At 45.2% G+C, this 18,261-nt stretch overlaps 1 protein-coding gene across 2 annotated transcripts in view; it reads left to right on the forward strand.

Moving 5' to 3' along the window:
• Positions 1-18,261, forward strand: part of LOC124612929 (zwei Ig domain protein zig-8-like) — a 206,583-nt gene that overhangs the window by 167,080 nt on the left and 21,242 nt on the right. The window contains exons 4-5 of one of the 2 annotated variants that reach the window (XM_047141427.1): positions 435-562; positions 15,826-16,003. In XM_047141427.1, the coding sequence (XP_046997383.1) occupies positions 435-562; positions 15,826-16,003 (306 nt within the window). The remainder of the gene's footprint in view (positions 1-434; positions 563-15,825; positions 16,004-18,261) is intronic. The other variant, XM_047141428.1, reaches the window with a different exon arrangement.

Below are 18,261 nucleotides of genomic sequence, written 5' to 3' on the forward strand. Positions count from 1 at the left end.
CTCCGTAACCAAAAAAAAGTATGTATGTAATTTTTTTCCGAATTAGTCTACACTACCACCTCCCAAAACATTTACTAATTCTCCTGATAAACGCCAATAAGGACATCAGAACGCTCTGCTCTTTCCACAAAAATCCCATTGCCTCTAGAATTCCAATTATTTACTCTTCATATTCTGCTCTGCATGACTGCTATATTTTATTCTGCTGCCCTGTTGCCTTCTTGATATTTCAATTAATAGTATATTTTGCTAAACGAAATCAATAAGTGCGGGCGACTGATGTACTAGTGGTACGGTGCTTAGTAGTACAGTCAACTGCAGTGCATTACTCGCATGGTCGGCGTATCGTTTGTCGGAATACCGAGACTACATTCACAGCAGTTGCTGTCAGCGGGGGTCGTTGCTTGACCGGTGATCAACGTCCACTGTTGCAGAGCCGGTGACGACCATCCTGGGGGAGCCGCACATGTACATCTACCGGGGCAGCACCATCAACCTCACCTGCATCGTTCAGCACAGCCCCGAGCCGCCGCCCGCCATCATCTGGACGCACGACGGCCAGGTGCGTTCCCCATCCCCCATCCCCCGACCCTAATCATGTTACGATCTCTGCCACTGTCCAGACTGGGAAGTGCCGCTTCAATGCATCTCTTAAAAAAAAAAATGGTTCAAATGGCTCTGAGCACTATGGGACTTAACATCTATGGTCATCAGTCCCCTAGAACTTAGAACTACTTAAACCTAACCAACCTAAGGACAGCACACAACACCCAGCCATCACGAGGCAGAGAAAATCCCTGACCCCGCCGGGAATCGAACCCGGGGAACCCGGGTGTGGGAAGCGAGAACGCTACCGCACGACCACGAGATGCGGGCTGCATCTCTTACATCCAGCTCACTGTGGTAGTGGTGGTGTGAATAAAAGGGATGCAGGCAGGTGCTAAAACACCAGAATCACTACACCTCCAGTCGTCACAGTAGGATAATAGTAGAATGACATGAGAAATTGCATATAAGTAGTGTGATGCGAGCTGCACTTTCCAGGATATCGAGTCACAGATACTGTTTCCAGGATTGCTTTGGATGCTATCCGGCCCATATCGAAGGGATGGCGAGATGGGACCCCGCCAAGGCCGCAGACACATATCGAGCGCCAAACCAAACCCGACCGGAAAAAAAACAAAAGCAGTGTAACACTTGACATTCGGCTGACGTAATATTGCGGTGCAAGCGCGAAGTGAGATGTGTGGTGGGCTAATCTTACGTCACGGCGGTTATGATGATTTTTCACGGCGTCAAACGTACATTTACGGCACTTGCAGACGTGTCAGGTCTGCTGATTTTTTAGTTCCTGCTAGATGGTAGTTACGTTATGAATGGAAAAATTTAAATCCTTGTTATCACAAGAGTTTTCGTAGGCATTAGTCGACATTCATGCCTTGTCTGTTTCGTGCCTTTTGTGTGATATTTTTGTGGATTTTGTGTTCAAAATGTGCAATGAAGAAGGGAATCGTCTGGAGGAAATGGTTTACAAAGTCCCTGACCAGTCTGCGGATGATGAGAACGGAATATTTGATGGTGGTTCAGATTACACTTTTATGCTATTATTTTCACAGATTGTGCTGTTATAAAGTATTTTCCTGAAGGTAACTCAAGAAATCAATCCGAACATATGATTCCAGTGAGAGTAATGTTGGACTAAGTATCTTTCCATGTTTCCATGTATCACGCTGTATTCCATCGTGAACGGTCAATTCTGCCGTGTTCTTGTGTTTCGCTAGATTTAAACTGGCAGTGATAGAAATTTAAACAGAAAGGTCATTTGTTTGCCTACTGCGGTATGTACTGAATTTGAATACCGGAACACCTTTTCAGTTGTTTCTGCTATATTTACTATTACAGTGAAGTTGCATCTGTGAACTGAAAGCCGACCGTTGTGGCCGAGCGGTTCTAGGCGCTTCAGTCTGGAACCGGGTGACCGCTACGGTCGCAGGTTCGAATCCTGCCTCGGGCATGGATGTGTGTGATGTCTTTAGGTTAGTTAGGTTTAAGTAGTTCTAAGTTCTAGGGGACTGATGACCACAGGTGTTAAGTCCCATAGTGCTCATAGCCTTTTGAACCATTTGAACCAATCCCATAATATGTTTGTTTAAAGTAGAATGTCCAAGGAACCTAAAGAAGATTTGAAATTCCAACTACACTTTTGTACACACGAGTTGTACTCGCATATTTTAGCCAGTTCGCATGTAGTACCAGCCAGCTATGTACAAAACTGCCACCGTAAGTATTGAGAATTAACCAGAGAAGTACGTGAGTTCTCCTACTCTTCGTATTCGTATGTTCTGCCCACGAGAAGGCGCATTTCTCATCGTCCGCGTCTGTAAACGCACGCAATTGTCAAAACGTTATTAATGCAGTGTAATTTAGCAACATTTTAAAGACAGAGCTATCACCCAAGAGTGGCATAGTGCTAACACGGTTGATGTGGCAACAGTGCGCTTGGTTCACGCACCTGCCACTACACAGCTCGCTCTTGTTCAGGCGCAAATTGAGACGCGTATAGCGCGTGTGGAGCGACGTAGCGCAGCGCGCATTTTTGTAACTTGACTGGTTCAAATGGGACAGCGCAAACTGCGACGCGAGGCGACTGGAACGCGACACGCGTCTGCGCCGCATCGCGCTGCGTTGTGGTTGTGGCACAGTTTCTCGCTCCACGCGCCACGTGAGCCCTGCGGGAGGGGTTAGGCGGGGAGCTGGAAGGCGGTCCTGCCGTATGTTCCCTTCAGCCTAGCGCATATGGGCAGTGGAAGTATTGCCCAACCGAAAAATACAGCCTTATAGTGTATACTGAATTTTATTATCCCCAAGTAGTGTTTCGCTTTTCGCCGTTTAAGCGCTTCATCCCTTTTCATTAGTACATAATAGTTTTCAGTTACATGTATCTGTACAGTTGCTTTGTTTCGTTTATTCTATTTTCAAGAACAATGCACAGTTCAATAACTGGTGAGCCATTAGCAACTGGAATTATATCTCCTGCCTCCACAATGTTTTCCGATCTGCAAGAAGGGACAGACGATTCATCGTGAAGGTAGTGAATAAGGAGGTAAGGAATATCAAAAATCACGTGATTTAGAAGCAAGGCAGGAAAGTAAAACAAGGTTATCTACTTGCTGCCTGTTAGGCTGAGGTATCTCTACGATCGGTTGCAAAAGTCGAAAAGGCGTAATTTCCACAGACATGACCCCTTAGTGCACGTGGAAAAAGTGTCCAAGGAATGAAGTACATAAGTTTCACTATCGTTACTTGGATATGGATGCAATGAGAGACTTTGTACTATGTACATGTCGACATCACATTTCCACTGCAAGCTAGGAACAGTCGAAAAGCAGTCACAGATAACAATGTTTTAATTGGCTCGCCGTCTTGAGGAAAAGCATTTCAGTTGCTACATACACATTGTCAGCATTAATAAAATAATTATACAACAGGCTACACAAATGAAAAAAATAATCGGTATTATTACGAAAGTATGAGTATTCTGAAAGAGTGTGGTAATTAGATATACTTAATTTGTTGAAATGTATTGCTGACAAAGGCAGATCTACTTTCATAACAATGCTTTTCTAACTCTCACTGACAAGGCACACCTGGCTAGCTACCGAGTTCCTTTCGCCCGCATTATGCTCGGCTGCTGACAATGCACTGATCATTGTGTTGAGCGACAGATCAATTGTTTATTTTTCTCAGTAACAACTATGTTATTCTGGAATCACATATTGTCAGTTTGGCAAGCCGTAGGTGAGTAACCAGCATCTGGCATGTGCCTATCATTCCACCTGAAGGGAATGGTCGTCGTTATTTTAACACTGCTCAGATCAGGAGAAGGAATAAATCCTTTGGTAAGTTTCCATTCCAGTCGTTCAGTGTTAAAAATACGATGGTTTACGGGGATTCAGCCAAAATTCCGACAGAATTAGCAACTTATTTTTGTCTGAATTGTTAACCTATTCTCATTCGAAGAAGCATCACCGTTTATGAGTAACGGCCACATTTCTCTTGTTGGCTGGTTTAATTGTACTTCCTGTGCCAAAACTGTAATTTGCACAAACTCATCTCACAGCGACAGAATTCTGAAACACAGTGCCTTATTAAACAAGTAATCGGCAATCAAAGAACCCAGTAGTATACGAAAAACCCTATACTGTCGGTTTGCAGTAACATAAGAAGCTTCATGTTTATTTTTATACTAGGAAACTCTTCTTTCACTAGCTGTCGATAAATCTTAAAAAATTACAGTGACTGGTGCGAAAAAAAAATAAAATAAAAAGGGAAGTGTAACTACTGGTATATCGCCATAGATAGGAAAGTTACATATGTTTACGAATTGGCTAAATACTCTCCTCCTTCTGTGCTATCATACGCCAAACTGTCGTTTCGATGTCTGGTGTGGTTTAGGAGATACGAGAGACGTTGTGAATATTTCATAATCGCGGGCATCAGATCGGGAGTGAGCGCGCTACATAAGATCCATTTTATCCATTTTCTCGAGATCGGAGGCAGATAGAGACTTCCTCCCAAGTCTAAAGAAAAATTCAACATGTTAGCTAAATTTAATACGTACCAACATATGGTGTAATACGCACCAAACGCAAAATCATAGCGACCCCTATTTTCCATTGCAAACGTTTCGATCTTTGCGTAGCGTCTTAATAAAATGTGTATACCACAATAAGTATAACCATTAGCGAGATTATGGGTACTTGAGCACGTAGCTGACATGTAACGCTACAAGCAAAGTAAAAATGAAATATTTTTAATGAATATTATCTGCAAAATTTTTTGAGAAAGATTACAATGTGCGTGCGCTTCGTTACTGTCAGCGCAGAGCCTCGCCAACCGGCGCATGTGTAGGTGTCTCAATATGCGTTGGACCCACGCGACACGTGCGGAACGTGTCCGTCGCGCTGTAGTGAAGTGTAGTGTCACGTCACAAGTGCTATACGCGTCTAAATTTGCGCTTAGCCTAGAGTTCTTGCTCCTGCTTGGCGTAGAGTTTCAAAGAATGGCGAGAGAGCAGATACGCTAATTGACGGAAGTCTTCCGATTTTTGCGCATTTATGGCGACTAAGAACTAGATTAGGAGCGACGGTGTAAAAAGAAAGTGAAAACGTAGAGTAGATATGTACAGTTCCTCGAGCGAGTACTTTGTTGCTCCCAAGAAAATGCGAAGTAAAATTAACATAAAGATAAGTTCTGGAAAGAGACATTGCTATAAGTTTGTTTCTTCAAGAATGGAGATTTTATTAAGCAAATCTTATTTGAAATTAAATCACGGAAAGTAATAGTTCTTGACTCTTATAGAAATATACAAAAACGAATAGCTTTTGGAGGTATACATCTTGTGGTCAATACAGTATTCTGAAAAAACTTTTCGTGTTGGGCTTCTTCAGCCATATAAGAATTTTAAAAAAGACATTTTAGTACCCACGGACTAAAAAAAATTATTTACTTTCGCAATCGCAGTTTTCGTGTTACGGACATTGTCAGGCGACGTATAGCAAAAGTTAAAAGGTGAAGCACAAGATTTAGTACGTAGAAAATTCGCAGCTGACAGGCTCGATAATTAATCTAGAGCGATCCGCAAACCACCGGCGTGGCCGTCCACACTGTAATGTTGACGTTCCTAACGTGCGGCTGCTCGGCGGCGGACGGTTTCCGCCAACATGCAATGACTGGAACTCTTGCTCTGACTGGCCCTACCACGCATAATGTGTTCCTAAATATAATAATTCCATACACCTGAAGATGGAATTTTAGAATCCCGAAACCGGCCTGGCTTGAATAAATATTATTACGAGTACAACAGTTAATTAAATGATAAAGAACAGTTGTATATAGGCCTACAGAATGAAACTAATGTGCCACATATAAGATACTATATTTCAAAAATTTCAGAAACATTGTGTCACATACACATTTAGAACTCTAAATATCTTGCGACATGTATACACGTTATTGTCGTATCTCACCTTTTAACTAAGAAGTACATGAATAATGGTAACAAAACCAACAGTTGTATTTTAATACAACGTCGTTTATTCTTTTTACACACGCTACCAATTTCGACACCAAATGGTGTCATCTTCAGGTCCCTGCATATGGAATCACACGTAACAGGATAGAAAAGTATGAGAACATAGACAACCCAAATCATAGTTTACGACTACATTGCGTTTATTTGTGTAGTATTCGGTTGTGACGTTGTTGCGATTGATGTACTGCTACATAATGAATGACTTCAACTGCTATTTTTATTTTTGTTTTGTATGTACGGTTGCATCCTGTTAATTAATAACTGGGAGTGGGTTCAGTGTTTATTTTCTTTTTCACAAAGCGTCTTTTTGGTGCACAGTTTGGTTTTACTCTGATGTACCACTATCACAGTATACTTTGCGTGTGCCGAGTTCTAAGATGTGAATTACGCGTATCGTCTAGAGGGTATATAGATGCGCTCGACGTTTGTCAAGTTTGCTTAAATTATCATCTGGGTTCCCATTCTTATAGAATCTTCGGAGTTTATTCTCTTGTTCTTGTGTAGTAATTCGTACCTGTTCTCGTTTTTATTCTGCTGGATATCCATATGGACGTTTGAAAATGGTTCATATGGCTCTGAGCACTATGGGACTTAATATCTGAGGTCATCAGTCCCATAGAACTTAGAACTACTTAAACCTAACTAACCTAAGGACATCACACACATCCATGCCCGAGGCAGGATTCGAACCTGCGACCGTAGTAGTCGCGTGGTTCCCGACTGAAGCGCCTAGAACCGCTCGGCCACCACGGCCGGCGGACGTTTAAAGGTTAATGGTCTTGTATGTGTAGTTGCACATAACTACTGGTTTTGCTCATCGACTTTTACTAAGTTACTCTTTATAGACTACTGTTACATGTAAAGAGCTCATTTGGCACACGAGATGTTCTTCGGCGTTAGTTCGTCGTTCGTCGACATGTATGTTCTATGCTACTTTTAACCCTGTGGGTACATATTGACGGCGGATGTTACTAATGTTGGCAACATTGTTTTAGGTCCAGTAGATTTCTTGGAATTAGTAGGAACTTTGGCTACTTGCATTGTTGTTTCTTTGGAGATGTTGCCTCCAGGGCCTTTCACATTTACAAGTTACATGCTTGCTAAGTTAGCGTCGTGGACCCTACGGATATGAATGGGTTTCTGTAGGGTAATATCAGTGGAGTACGTGTCTATTCGTATAACAGGCATTAGACTGTGTTTTACATTGTCTATGTTTTTGACGTCATTAGAGTGTTTTCTATTATGTCGGCGGGTTTGTTTTTTTCGAGTGAACGTTTGTTCATTAGATTTGTGTAGCATTTGTCCACTCCATCCATGTGATATTATGTTATCAGTTGGTTTCGTTTTCTTGTTATTTGTGCACCTCATATTTGTAGGTGTTCCAAACAGGAATGTACGTGGCTTCGATTGCTTTGCTGGTGTAGTTCATTGTAACTGGGTTAAAAAAAAGTTGCAATATAAGTTAGATACTGAATTTTGTTTTGTATGGATAACAGTAGTATATTTTTATCGTGTAATTTTATGATGTGATTTTATCCTCATTTTTAGTCATACGGTATGATTTACGTTGTCTGTGCTCTCATAACTTCTATCATGTTATATGTGTTTCCATATGTATTTGTTCTCGAAACTGGTAGCATATGTTAAAAAGAATAAACGACGTTGGATTCCAATACAGCTGTTCGTTTTGTCATCACTATTGAAGTACTTCCTGTCCATCAGCTGTCCCACTTCCCTTGAGGATTACCAGAGTTGTAAGTAACGTGTAAGAATATAGCAACATTAAACGAGCGCAAGGTTTATGTACACCGTGAAAAGCGTATAAATTACGTAAATTATTACAAAGGTTAGCGTCTTTAAATAAAACACGACACAACTATTCATGTAGACTGTTCCAATGATAACAGAGGCAGCTGGAGTGAAAATATATTCGCAGGACGTATTTTCTGTGCTCTTTTATGGACCACATTTTCCAGAGTAAAGAGTTTTAATCATAGTGTCATAACATCATTTTTGCATTTCCTGACAGGTCTCAGCATTATTTATAATGATATAATTATGTGGTGTGACGGATGACACAGGAAAGTGATTTATAACGGTATGATGAAACGGCACGTACGTTTTTGTCCTTTGATCATGCTGCATTGTACAACATGCCACTAGAACCATTGAACAGACCTTTTCGTTAACTCCAACCCCATTTTTATGTGTAGTAAACGTTTATTTTCCTGAGAAGCTTGTTTTGCCGTTGCAGTTCTTCTATTTATTAGTTTTTCGTTCCTTCACTTACTAGTTAACACGATTCCCAAATATCTGTATTGTGCCATCTGTTCAGTTCGACATTGTGCTGCTTTCACTTTCATGCGATACACTCTCATCGCCTTATTTTCCTTGGGTTCATATTGATTCCGTGACATTAGTCATTCCTCAAGTTGTGCGTACACTGTATCAATATGAAGAAAGTTGATGAGGTTTGTGTGTGTGTGTGTGTGTGTGTGTGTGTGTGTGAATTCCTCATGGACCAAACTGCTGAGGTCATCTGTCTCTAGACTTACGCACTAGTTAAACTAACTTAAGCTGAGAACAACACACACACACCCATGCCCAAGGGAGGACTCAAACCTCCGGCGGGAGGGGCCGCACTATCCGTGATTTTGTGGCGGTGTTCGTAGCGACAAACAATTCGCTGTAGAAACGGCTTACGAAGTCACCGCCACACTTTTAATAGCGGGCCGACCGGTCCGCTGGAACAGTGAACAGAAAGATGAAAACCCAAACACTCTGATTAAATAAAAGTCGGTACTTATCTTTATTGACGAAGATACAGAAACACAGTAGTGAACTCCGTGTCTACAGAAATCTGTCTAGTTCGAGTCGGAGCGGCTAGGTCAGCGTCGGCTGACGACAAACAACAACTCTGCTACGATGAACACACAACTGACTAGCAAGCACACAGTTCGGTGGCGAGTATACAACTGAGCGGCGAATACAGAACTGTCCTAGCGCTCGCGACTCCAGCGCTTTAAGAACCCAGAAGCCAGCGGTGGCGCGCGCAGACTTGCGGCGATTTCCTGTCTCGCTGGCGCTGCTTATGCGGACGGCGTCCGGACTTTGATGCTGCCAACCTTTTGGCAGCGGGCTCGGGTGGCATTACTGGCTAGGATATAACACTCCTCCCCCCCAAATCGCCGCACCGTCGTTGAATAATGACGTGGCGAGCGTCGACGGCGGGGGAGGGGTCTGGCCGCAGGCGTAGCAGAAGAGACCGGGGCGGAGACTGTTGTCGGTGGCAGTCCCCGGTCCGCACCCCAGCATTGGCTGCGCAGGGCCTCGGGAAACACCGACTGAAAACCGAGGTCAGGGTGCACGCCTGTGACCACGGGCGCAGCTTCTGGTACTGGACGCGACGGGGCGTCGGGACCCACGAAGAGAGGCAGCGTCTCCTGACGCTGCGTCGACGGCTGCTGAGTGGGCGCCGGACAAGGCGCTGCGGTGTCATACTCCTTGGGGGTGCCCAAGGAAAGCGGCTGCAGGACAGGCTGCACAGCCACCGCTTGGGAAGGCGGCCCGGCTGAGGGGTCGACGTCCATCCGCTCCGAAGGCGGTGGCGACTGAAGAGGGACCGCAGGCGCCGGAGCGACCACCTGGGGCGCTCCCGGATGAAGCTGCGCGGGAGGCATCAACGGGATGGGCTGTCGGCGTGGTAGCGGCGACGACTGCTGCTGCTGCCCTGGGGGCGGCAGCGAAGTCGGAAGGCGCGGCTGGAACCCGCCGCGGACCAAATCTGTGGACAAAGAACGAGCGGCAGAATCCCCGCGGCCAGCGCGGTGCAACTGGTTCTGATGCCTCCTGTGCACCCCAGTAGCACCTTGAACAGTATAAAAACCGCGACCCTGGACACTTATCACGGTACCACGTTCCCAACGACGGCGACCGTTGAGGCGGAGCAGCTTGGTGTTCGGCACACGTCGAACAATCTGTAGACATCTGCGTAATCTGCTTATCAATGCCGATCCATGTACAATGACGGCGGGCAAGATGCTTGGTGCGGACCACTCCCCAATGACCTTGATGCAACAAGTCGAGGACCTTGGATTGGAGCACTTGGGGAACCACGACACGAAGCTGGTCATTCTCGGTGCGTAACAGCAAAACTCCGTGCGAAACAGACAACAGATGACGTTGCGGATAATAGCGACGAACCACAGGATCCGATATGTCCTTTGCCTTGGACGGCCAACCACGTTGAACAAAACGTAATAGTAAACTCAGATGAGGATCCGTAGCTGTCTCACGTGCCACCTGACGATAATCAATCGGAAAATCCCGGAGGGATTGATGCTCATCGGCGTCAATCTGATGGCAAGAGTCTTCAGAGGAATCGAAGACATCATCCGCAGCAATCGGCAATCTAGAAAGCGCGTCAGCGTTTTCATGCTGAGCTGTAGGGCGATACAGTATCTCATACTGGTATTGCGATAACAAAAGAGCCCAACGTTGTAGTCTCTGAGCTGTCCGCTGAGGAACTGGTGTAGAGGGATGAAACACTGACGTCAGGGGCTTGTGATCTGTTACTAAATAGAATGTTCTACCATAGAGGTAGTGATGGAATTTTGTGACACCGAACACAATAGCCAACGCTTCCTTGTCCAATTGGCTATAATTACACTGAGCTTTGTTTAGCAATTTAGATGCGAACGCAGTAGGACGTTCGGTGTTACCGACTCGGTGAGACAACACAGCACCGAGGCCGAAAGAAGAGGTATCACAAGCTAACACCAGAGGCTTGTTAGGGTCGTAATGGACCAGACAACGATCATTCAATAAAGCCTCTTTAAGCTGCTGAAAGGCTGATTGGCAATCAGCTGACCACACAAACGGAACATTCTTACGGCGGAGACGATGCAACGGTGCAGCAATCTGTGATGCATTAGGTATAAACCTAATATAATACGTCAATTTGCGAAGAACTGCTTGCAATTCATGCAGATTGCGAGGGGCGGGCAAATCACGAATAGCTGCTAAATGTGACTGGGAGGGATGAATGCCTTGAGCATTAATAACATGTCCCAGATACTCCATCTCCGTAAGGAAAAATGAACATTTATCGATGTTGCAACGTAGGCCTGCCTGAGACAACACTTGAAACAAACACTCCAAATTACGGAAATGTTCAGCAGGCGTCCGACCGGACACAACAATATCGTCTAAATAGTTGCAACACGATGGCACATTAGCCAGAAGTTGTGACAAAAAACGCTGAAAAACAGCTGGAGCTGACGCACAACCAAAAGGCAAACGCAGAAAACGGAACAACCCCAACGACGTGTTTATGACAAAATACTGTTGTGATTGCTCGTCGAGGGGCAATTGCAAATATGCTTCACGGAGATCAATTTTGGAAAAGAAACGAGCTTCCCCTAACTTATCCATCAGCTCGTCCGGTCTAGGCAAAGGAAAATAATCAATGACAGTCTGAGGATTAACTGTCGACTTAAAATCAGCACACAAATGTAACTTGCCAGACGGTTTCTTTATAATAACTAAGGGAGAAGCCCACTGGCTCGCTGAAACGGGTTGAATAACACCGTTGTTTTGCCAACGACGAAGTTCATCTTCTACAGGTGCCCGGAGGGCGTGAGGCACTGGACAAGCACGACAAAATCGAGGCTGAGCATTATCTTTTAACGTAATATGAGCGGCAAAGTTCGCAGCACAACCTAGTTCGTCTTCAAATATGTCACTGTATCATTTACACAAATCGGTTATGCTGTGTTGAGGAACAACAACAGAATTAATTTGCAACACATTGTCTTGGATAGACAGGCCAAACAAGTCAAAACAGTCTAATCCGAAAATGTTTACACTGTCTGTAGCGCGGAGCACTGTGAATGAAACTGTTTTTGTATTGCCACGGAATGTGGCTGGCACGCTACATACACCTAACACAGGAATTTGTTCTCCACTATAAGTAGCCAAAGAATTTTTTGCCGCTGAAAGTTTAGGGCGGCCGATAGCCGCATACGTAGCACTATTTATGAGAGTGACAGACGCACCAGTGTCTAATTGAAAATTGAAGGTCTTATCCTGGATGCGTAGTTTCACAAATAGTTTATTACACTGTCTCTGGATCGGTGCAGTGGAGGCGGAAGACACAAAATCAGCGCGTTTAGCGCGTGTTCGCTGCTTACGACAACTCGTGGGTTGGGCGGGTGGAACAACAACTCCCGCGTCACTTGCAGTCTGTACATCACTTTTCACAGCGTTTGAATTACGCTTGGGTCGCATAGCAGAGGGCTGGGTGGGTGGCTTATTGCGAACAAGTTTATTACCCACACGAACCGCGGAAGAGTCTTTAAACGCGACCTTCTGGGCGGGCTGGCTTTGAAGAACATTAATATCCATGGGCTGGGCAGCACTAGAATTGTTCTTGCGTTTACGCAAACAAACAGTCTGGATGTGTCCTTTCCTTTGACAAAAGTGACAAACCGCGTTTCTTAACGGGCAACGTTCACGAGGATGAGCAAGAACACGCTTAGGGCAAGACTTAACTCTATCATTTTGCACACGCGGCTGACGAATGTGTTTAACATGACGCGGCCGGCTAGTGTTTACAGTCTGACTCTGCCGGTGGGGCCGCGGGCGTGACATAACTTGCTTAGCACAGGCAATTTGAGAAATACATGGCTGATCTAACTCACACTCAGCATAGTCAAAAGTATCTTGGGCTTCAATGATGTTCATCACCGTCTCTAATGACGGGTCAGGCAACTTTAAGATAGCAGCACGAATACGAGAATCTGCAATGTTTTGAGTAATAGCGTCTCGTAACATGACATCACTGTAGGAAGCTCCACACACACAATTAAATCGGCACTGACGGGTGAGGCCCCGTAAATCTGTTAACCACTGTTTATTAGATTGATGTGGCAGTTTCTTTAATCTGAAGAACTTGAATCTGGCTGCTGCCACATGAACTCGCGACTCGAAATACTCAGCAAGCTTGTTAACAACAACGTCATAGTATAAAGCTTCTGGCTGGGATTCCGGGAACAACTTACAAAGTAGTCGATAGATTTCCACGTCTGCAGTGGAAATTAAATAAAGCTGCCGCTCAGTACCTGTGATTTTGTAGACTGTCATGTGCGCCTGCAACTGCGCGAAATATTCTCGCCATTCTTCTCTGGATCCATCAAAAGCACGGAAATGTGGTGCTGCCTGTGCTTGTTCCTTTTGTGTTGGAGGATTTGCCGCTTGTTTGGCGATTGCTTCCACCAGACTTTGTATTTGCTGACTCTGTAACAAGATCAACTGTTGTAATTCGGCAGACATAGTGAACACAAATTAAACCAGCCCCCAAAAGTTTATCGCTATAATTAGTATAACCAGAAACAAGTTGAACCAGCCCTGCACACGAGTTCGGAAGTCCTCGTCGCCAGTTTTGTGGCGGTGTTCGTAGCGACAAACAATTCGCTGTAGAAACGGCTTACGAAGTCACCGCCACACTTTTAATAGCGGGCCGACCGGTCCGCTGGAACAGTGAACAGAAAGATGAAAACCCAAACACTCTGATTAAATAAAAGTCGGTACTTATCTTTATTGACGAAGATACAGAAACACAGTAGTGAACTCCGTGTCTACAGAAATCTGTCTAGTTCGAGTCGGAGCGGCTAGGTCAGCGTCGGCTGACGACAAACAACTCTGCTGCGATGAACACACAACTGACTAGCAAGCACACAGTTCGGTGGCGAGTATACAACTGAGCGGCGAATACAGAACTGTCCTAGCGCTCGCGACTCCAACGCTTTAAGAACCCAGAAGCCAGCGGTGGCGCGCGCAGACTTGCGGCGATTTCCTGTCTCGCTGGCGCTGCTTATGCGGACGGAGTCCGGACTTTGATGCTGCCAACCTTTTGGCAGCGGGCTCGGATTACTGGCTAGGATATAACACGCGACATGGGGCCTGTAACCACGCGGCTACTCCGCGCGGCCTGTTGAGGTTTCCGGGGTCATTTGTTGACTTATTGCCTTTTGCCTTCTTTCACGGGTTCTTAAATCAACGTTTGGCGATTTTTCTAACGTTTCGCCAGCAAAAGTGACTTTCTGCATCAAAGCTTCACGTTTCAATGCTGGTGGCCGACTGGATTCGAGCTCGTGGCCACATACTATATTTTTTTGTTGCGCTCACGACTGACGGATTCTCCCTGATTATCTCAGCTGTGGCTTTCCCCTTGCTATCTGCAAAGCAGTCGTTCGCTGCAGCATGGAAATCCAGGATCCGTCCAACTTGAGGCTTAGCTCTTTCTTATTGAAACTGTTGCCATGTTTGCGAATTTCTGTTGCTACATACGGACCGATATGTGAGAAAATGTCAAATCATGAGCTGGGTCAGAAGAAAGGGGCAGGACGAATATGTGAGCCGCACCTCCTCACATGCAAGACGGAACACCTGGAAAGCGCTGTGCAGAACAGTGGGTCTGCCGCAGTTGCGTAAGAAGTATCACAAAACTTAACACTTTGCGAGCTGACGCGTCGGAAGAAGGAATTTAGGTATGCCCTTTCTGCCTCGGACAGGAACTGCCGTATATTGCCCAGACGTGGGGCCAAGACTATCTGCAAACCGACCAAGAAGGTCGAAGAGTGTCGGCGAAGTGCAGAAGAGACCCATTTGCAACGTCAGGAATATATTGCATGCCCTGTACAGTTATAAGGTGTATGTTCGAATGACGGGACGACCCAACAACACGACGATCACCGAAAATGAATGCTGTTGCAGGCTTGGACATGTGGAGAAAATGGCGATGACTGAGAATGCGCTGTTTGAGACCGACCACACGACAAAATTTGCCGACAGGGAAATTCTCGTTGTAGAGAAAGCTACCACGCTTGCTTGTTCAGGAATCCTACATAAATCCACAATCATGACAACAAGTTCGACAAGAAATAGGACGGCCTGACCTTGAACAGGTCCTGGATTCCCGTGGTACAGCGAACGGGCATGGCAGGTAGTAAGGGGGGAACCACAGCGGTAATGACCAGGTAAAAGTCCTCAGACTATGGCGCGAAAGTTATACATAAATTGCGGTCGCGAGCTCGACTCCAGTCAACTACTAGCAACAAACGGTGGAGCTTTCTCAATGCTAGCCACTCGTGCTGGCGAAACGTCAGAATAATCGTCAAACGAACGTCGGCTGTAGAACTCGAGACAGAATCCAACAGGTGTCACTACGAAGAAAATTCAAATTTTTGTAAGCACAATTTGTATGTCTCTTCCGTGTTTCATCGTTGTATGCCTTCGTTGATGTATTTTTCGCAGGTTATGTATAAAGTTCCGCTGAAAGAGACTTTCTGCAAACGAATACGGGATAGTTACAGGCTATGAGAGGTCATTCTTCTTTCTTCGGGAAAAAGACATTTGCATCGGTTCACAAGATGTCTAAGAATCTATCCAGAAATCTAGTCTATGCTTGTGTGTGCTACTCAACCTGATGACAAAGGAGCAGCAGAGAAATACATTCCATTATGAACAATTTTCCCACTCTATTACTAACTATTGTTGCAGCTGTGCAATCCATAATAGTATTACTAGCTCTTGGGAGAGCATTCAACACTATTTTGCTTCTTGGTATGTATCAACAGAGAAAAGCATTACCTTGGTGGCTCGGTTAGATATTGAATGTGGAGCGTTACACAGACCCTTTTGTAACTACTGACTTGTGCCTCGTGTCGCAGGAGATCAACTATGATTCGGAACGCGGTGGGGTGTCGGTCATCACGGAGAAGGGCGACTTCACGACGAGCTACCTGCTCATACAGCGTGCGGACGCACCAGACTCTGGGACCTACACGTGCAGCCCCTCCAACGCCAACACCAAGAGCGTCGCCGTGCACGTGCTCAACGGTGAGTCTGGTACGTTCAACCCGTTTCATCCCTCCACATTGTAAGTAGCCAAAACTTGTATGAAAAGGGTTTCATCACATCTTTCGATTACAGTTCCGCTTAGACTTCCTATTACCGTTCCGATTTTTCTTGTTTAGTTTTTCGCAATCCACTTCCATGCAATGTGATCCTCCATAGCCACACAAAAAATTTTCTCGGTTTCATATCAAGAGCCGTTATGAAACTTGGGCTATCTTCGCCTCTGACGGTTCTACATTATTTAGGTTCCTGCATTGCAGTTTCTTGCCATTTTCCCTTTGCTTACTACACTATTTTAACGTCAACAAATTCATTACAAATTCATTGCAATTCAAAATAAAACTGATCCAAAGTCGTATATTCAGCTTTTCGCGGCAGCCCAATCTAAACAGAAGGGACATCACAAGTAAAATAAGAGAAACGAGTGTAAACATCGGCCGCATTGTTCAAGACAGCATGCAGAAAAGTCCTGGAAAGTATCAGCACTTTATAGCTTTACAAATGAAAATTAAAAGATGTTCGTATCAGAATGTTATCAAATATTAGTATTTCGTATCAGAATAATATGAAAAGTGATCTGAACCTTTTCCTCCTATATTTCTTGCTGTGGATGAGTTTAAGTATCGAGACCCCCTGCCTTCATTCAGTAATGCCACTGATTTTTAATTTTGAAGTAATCCGACCATTTTCATTCTCAAAATTTTGTTTCTTCAGATGAGGCCTGGTTCAGCTAGTAACAGTATGTTAACATACAAAATACACGCCGTAATGTAAGACAAAGTCCAATTCGCACATCACTTGTGTAATGAATATATGCGTTTTGGCGAGCAATTTCAGGAACATTTTCATTTTTTCCACACGGCACCAGTCTGTCAACTTTTGTCTTTGTTCGTTTAACTTAGGCTAAAATCAGTTCTTAGAGACTGACTCGTGTTCTTAAGCGCTTCTTTAACCAGAAAAAAGAGCGACGTGGAATACTTGTCCAGACACTGCCTCTCCGGGTTCCCGGGTTCGATTCCCGGCGGGGTCAGGGATTTTCTCTGCCTCGTGATGGCTGGGTGTTGTGTGCTGTCCTTAGGTTAGTTAGGTTTAAGTAGTTCTAAGTTCTAGGGGACTTATGACCACAGCAGTTGAGTCCCATAGTGCTCAGAGCCATTTGAACCATTTTTGAACACTGCCTCTCATTCAACACGAGGGTACACCGTACTCACATCCGGCCATACTTAGGTTCTCCGCAGTATCTTGAAATCGCAAAAGGAAAATGCCTAAATAGTTCGTTTGCAAGGGACGTGACCGATGTTTGTGTAGTTTAGGTTTATGGTCCGAATCTAATGAGGCCATCGTCGACGAAAAGTTATGTGTTGCACTTCCTAAGTTTTTTTTTTCATTCTTTCGATCAGAAATACACTGATGAACAAAACTACATCGACCATTTGGTAAATAGAGGGCTGTTCCATCTTTGAAAGGCATTACAGTAGCGATTCTGTGTGGTGTAGATTCGACAAGTTCGTGGTAGGTATCCGGAGATATATGGTGCGAGATATCTATGCAGACGCTACACAGTTCCCGTAAATTAGGGATCGGTACTACTTGGCAGCGAGGCTGGCACCCTACAGGTGTGTACCGAAACGGGCCCAGGGGAAGAGAACCTCTCGGGTGGGTAGCGTCAGTGAGTCGAAACTGGGTGCAGGCCGTGCGCAGCTCAAACAATTAAAAGAAGAAAGTAAACCTTTTTATTGAACCATGTGTTACTACACCTATAGCGCCTCTTTTACGTGCACAGTATGGATGGCTCAACGTGCACTGCAGCGGCCAGCTGACGGAGAAAGCTGGTTCAAATGGGTCAAATGGCTCAGAGCACTGTGGGACTTAACATCTGAAGTAATCAGTCTCCTAGACTTAGAACTACTTAAATGTAACCAACCTAAGGACATCACACACATCCTTGCCCGAGGCAGAACTCGAACCTGCGACCGTAGCAGCAGCGCGGTTCCGGACTGAAGCGCCAAGAACCACTCGGCCACAGCGGCCGGCCCAGAAAGCTGGTCGTGTCGTCTGTGCCCGGGAATGCTGTCACCGGAAGCCCAGTCAGCAATGCGTGCCCCAGTTGGGTGCAGAGTAGCTGCTCACTGAAGATGCCAGCGGTACGAAATACTGCAACACTTGCAGAGGACGACAGCCTCTGGATGTGGAACTAGCCGTGGGGGCAAAGCTGCGTAACGGCACGATGCCCGCACCGGCACAGAAGG

This window comes from Schistocerca americana, chromosome 4 (genome assembly GCF_021461395.2).
Source record: "Schistocerca americana isolate TAMUIC-IGC-003095 chromosome 4, iqSchAmer2.1, whole genome shotgun sequence".
NCBI classification, from domain to species: Eukaryota; Metazoa; Arthropoda; class Insecta; order Orthoptera; family Acrididae; genus Schistocerca; species Schistocerca americana.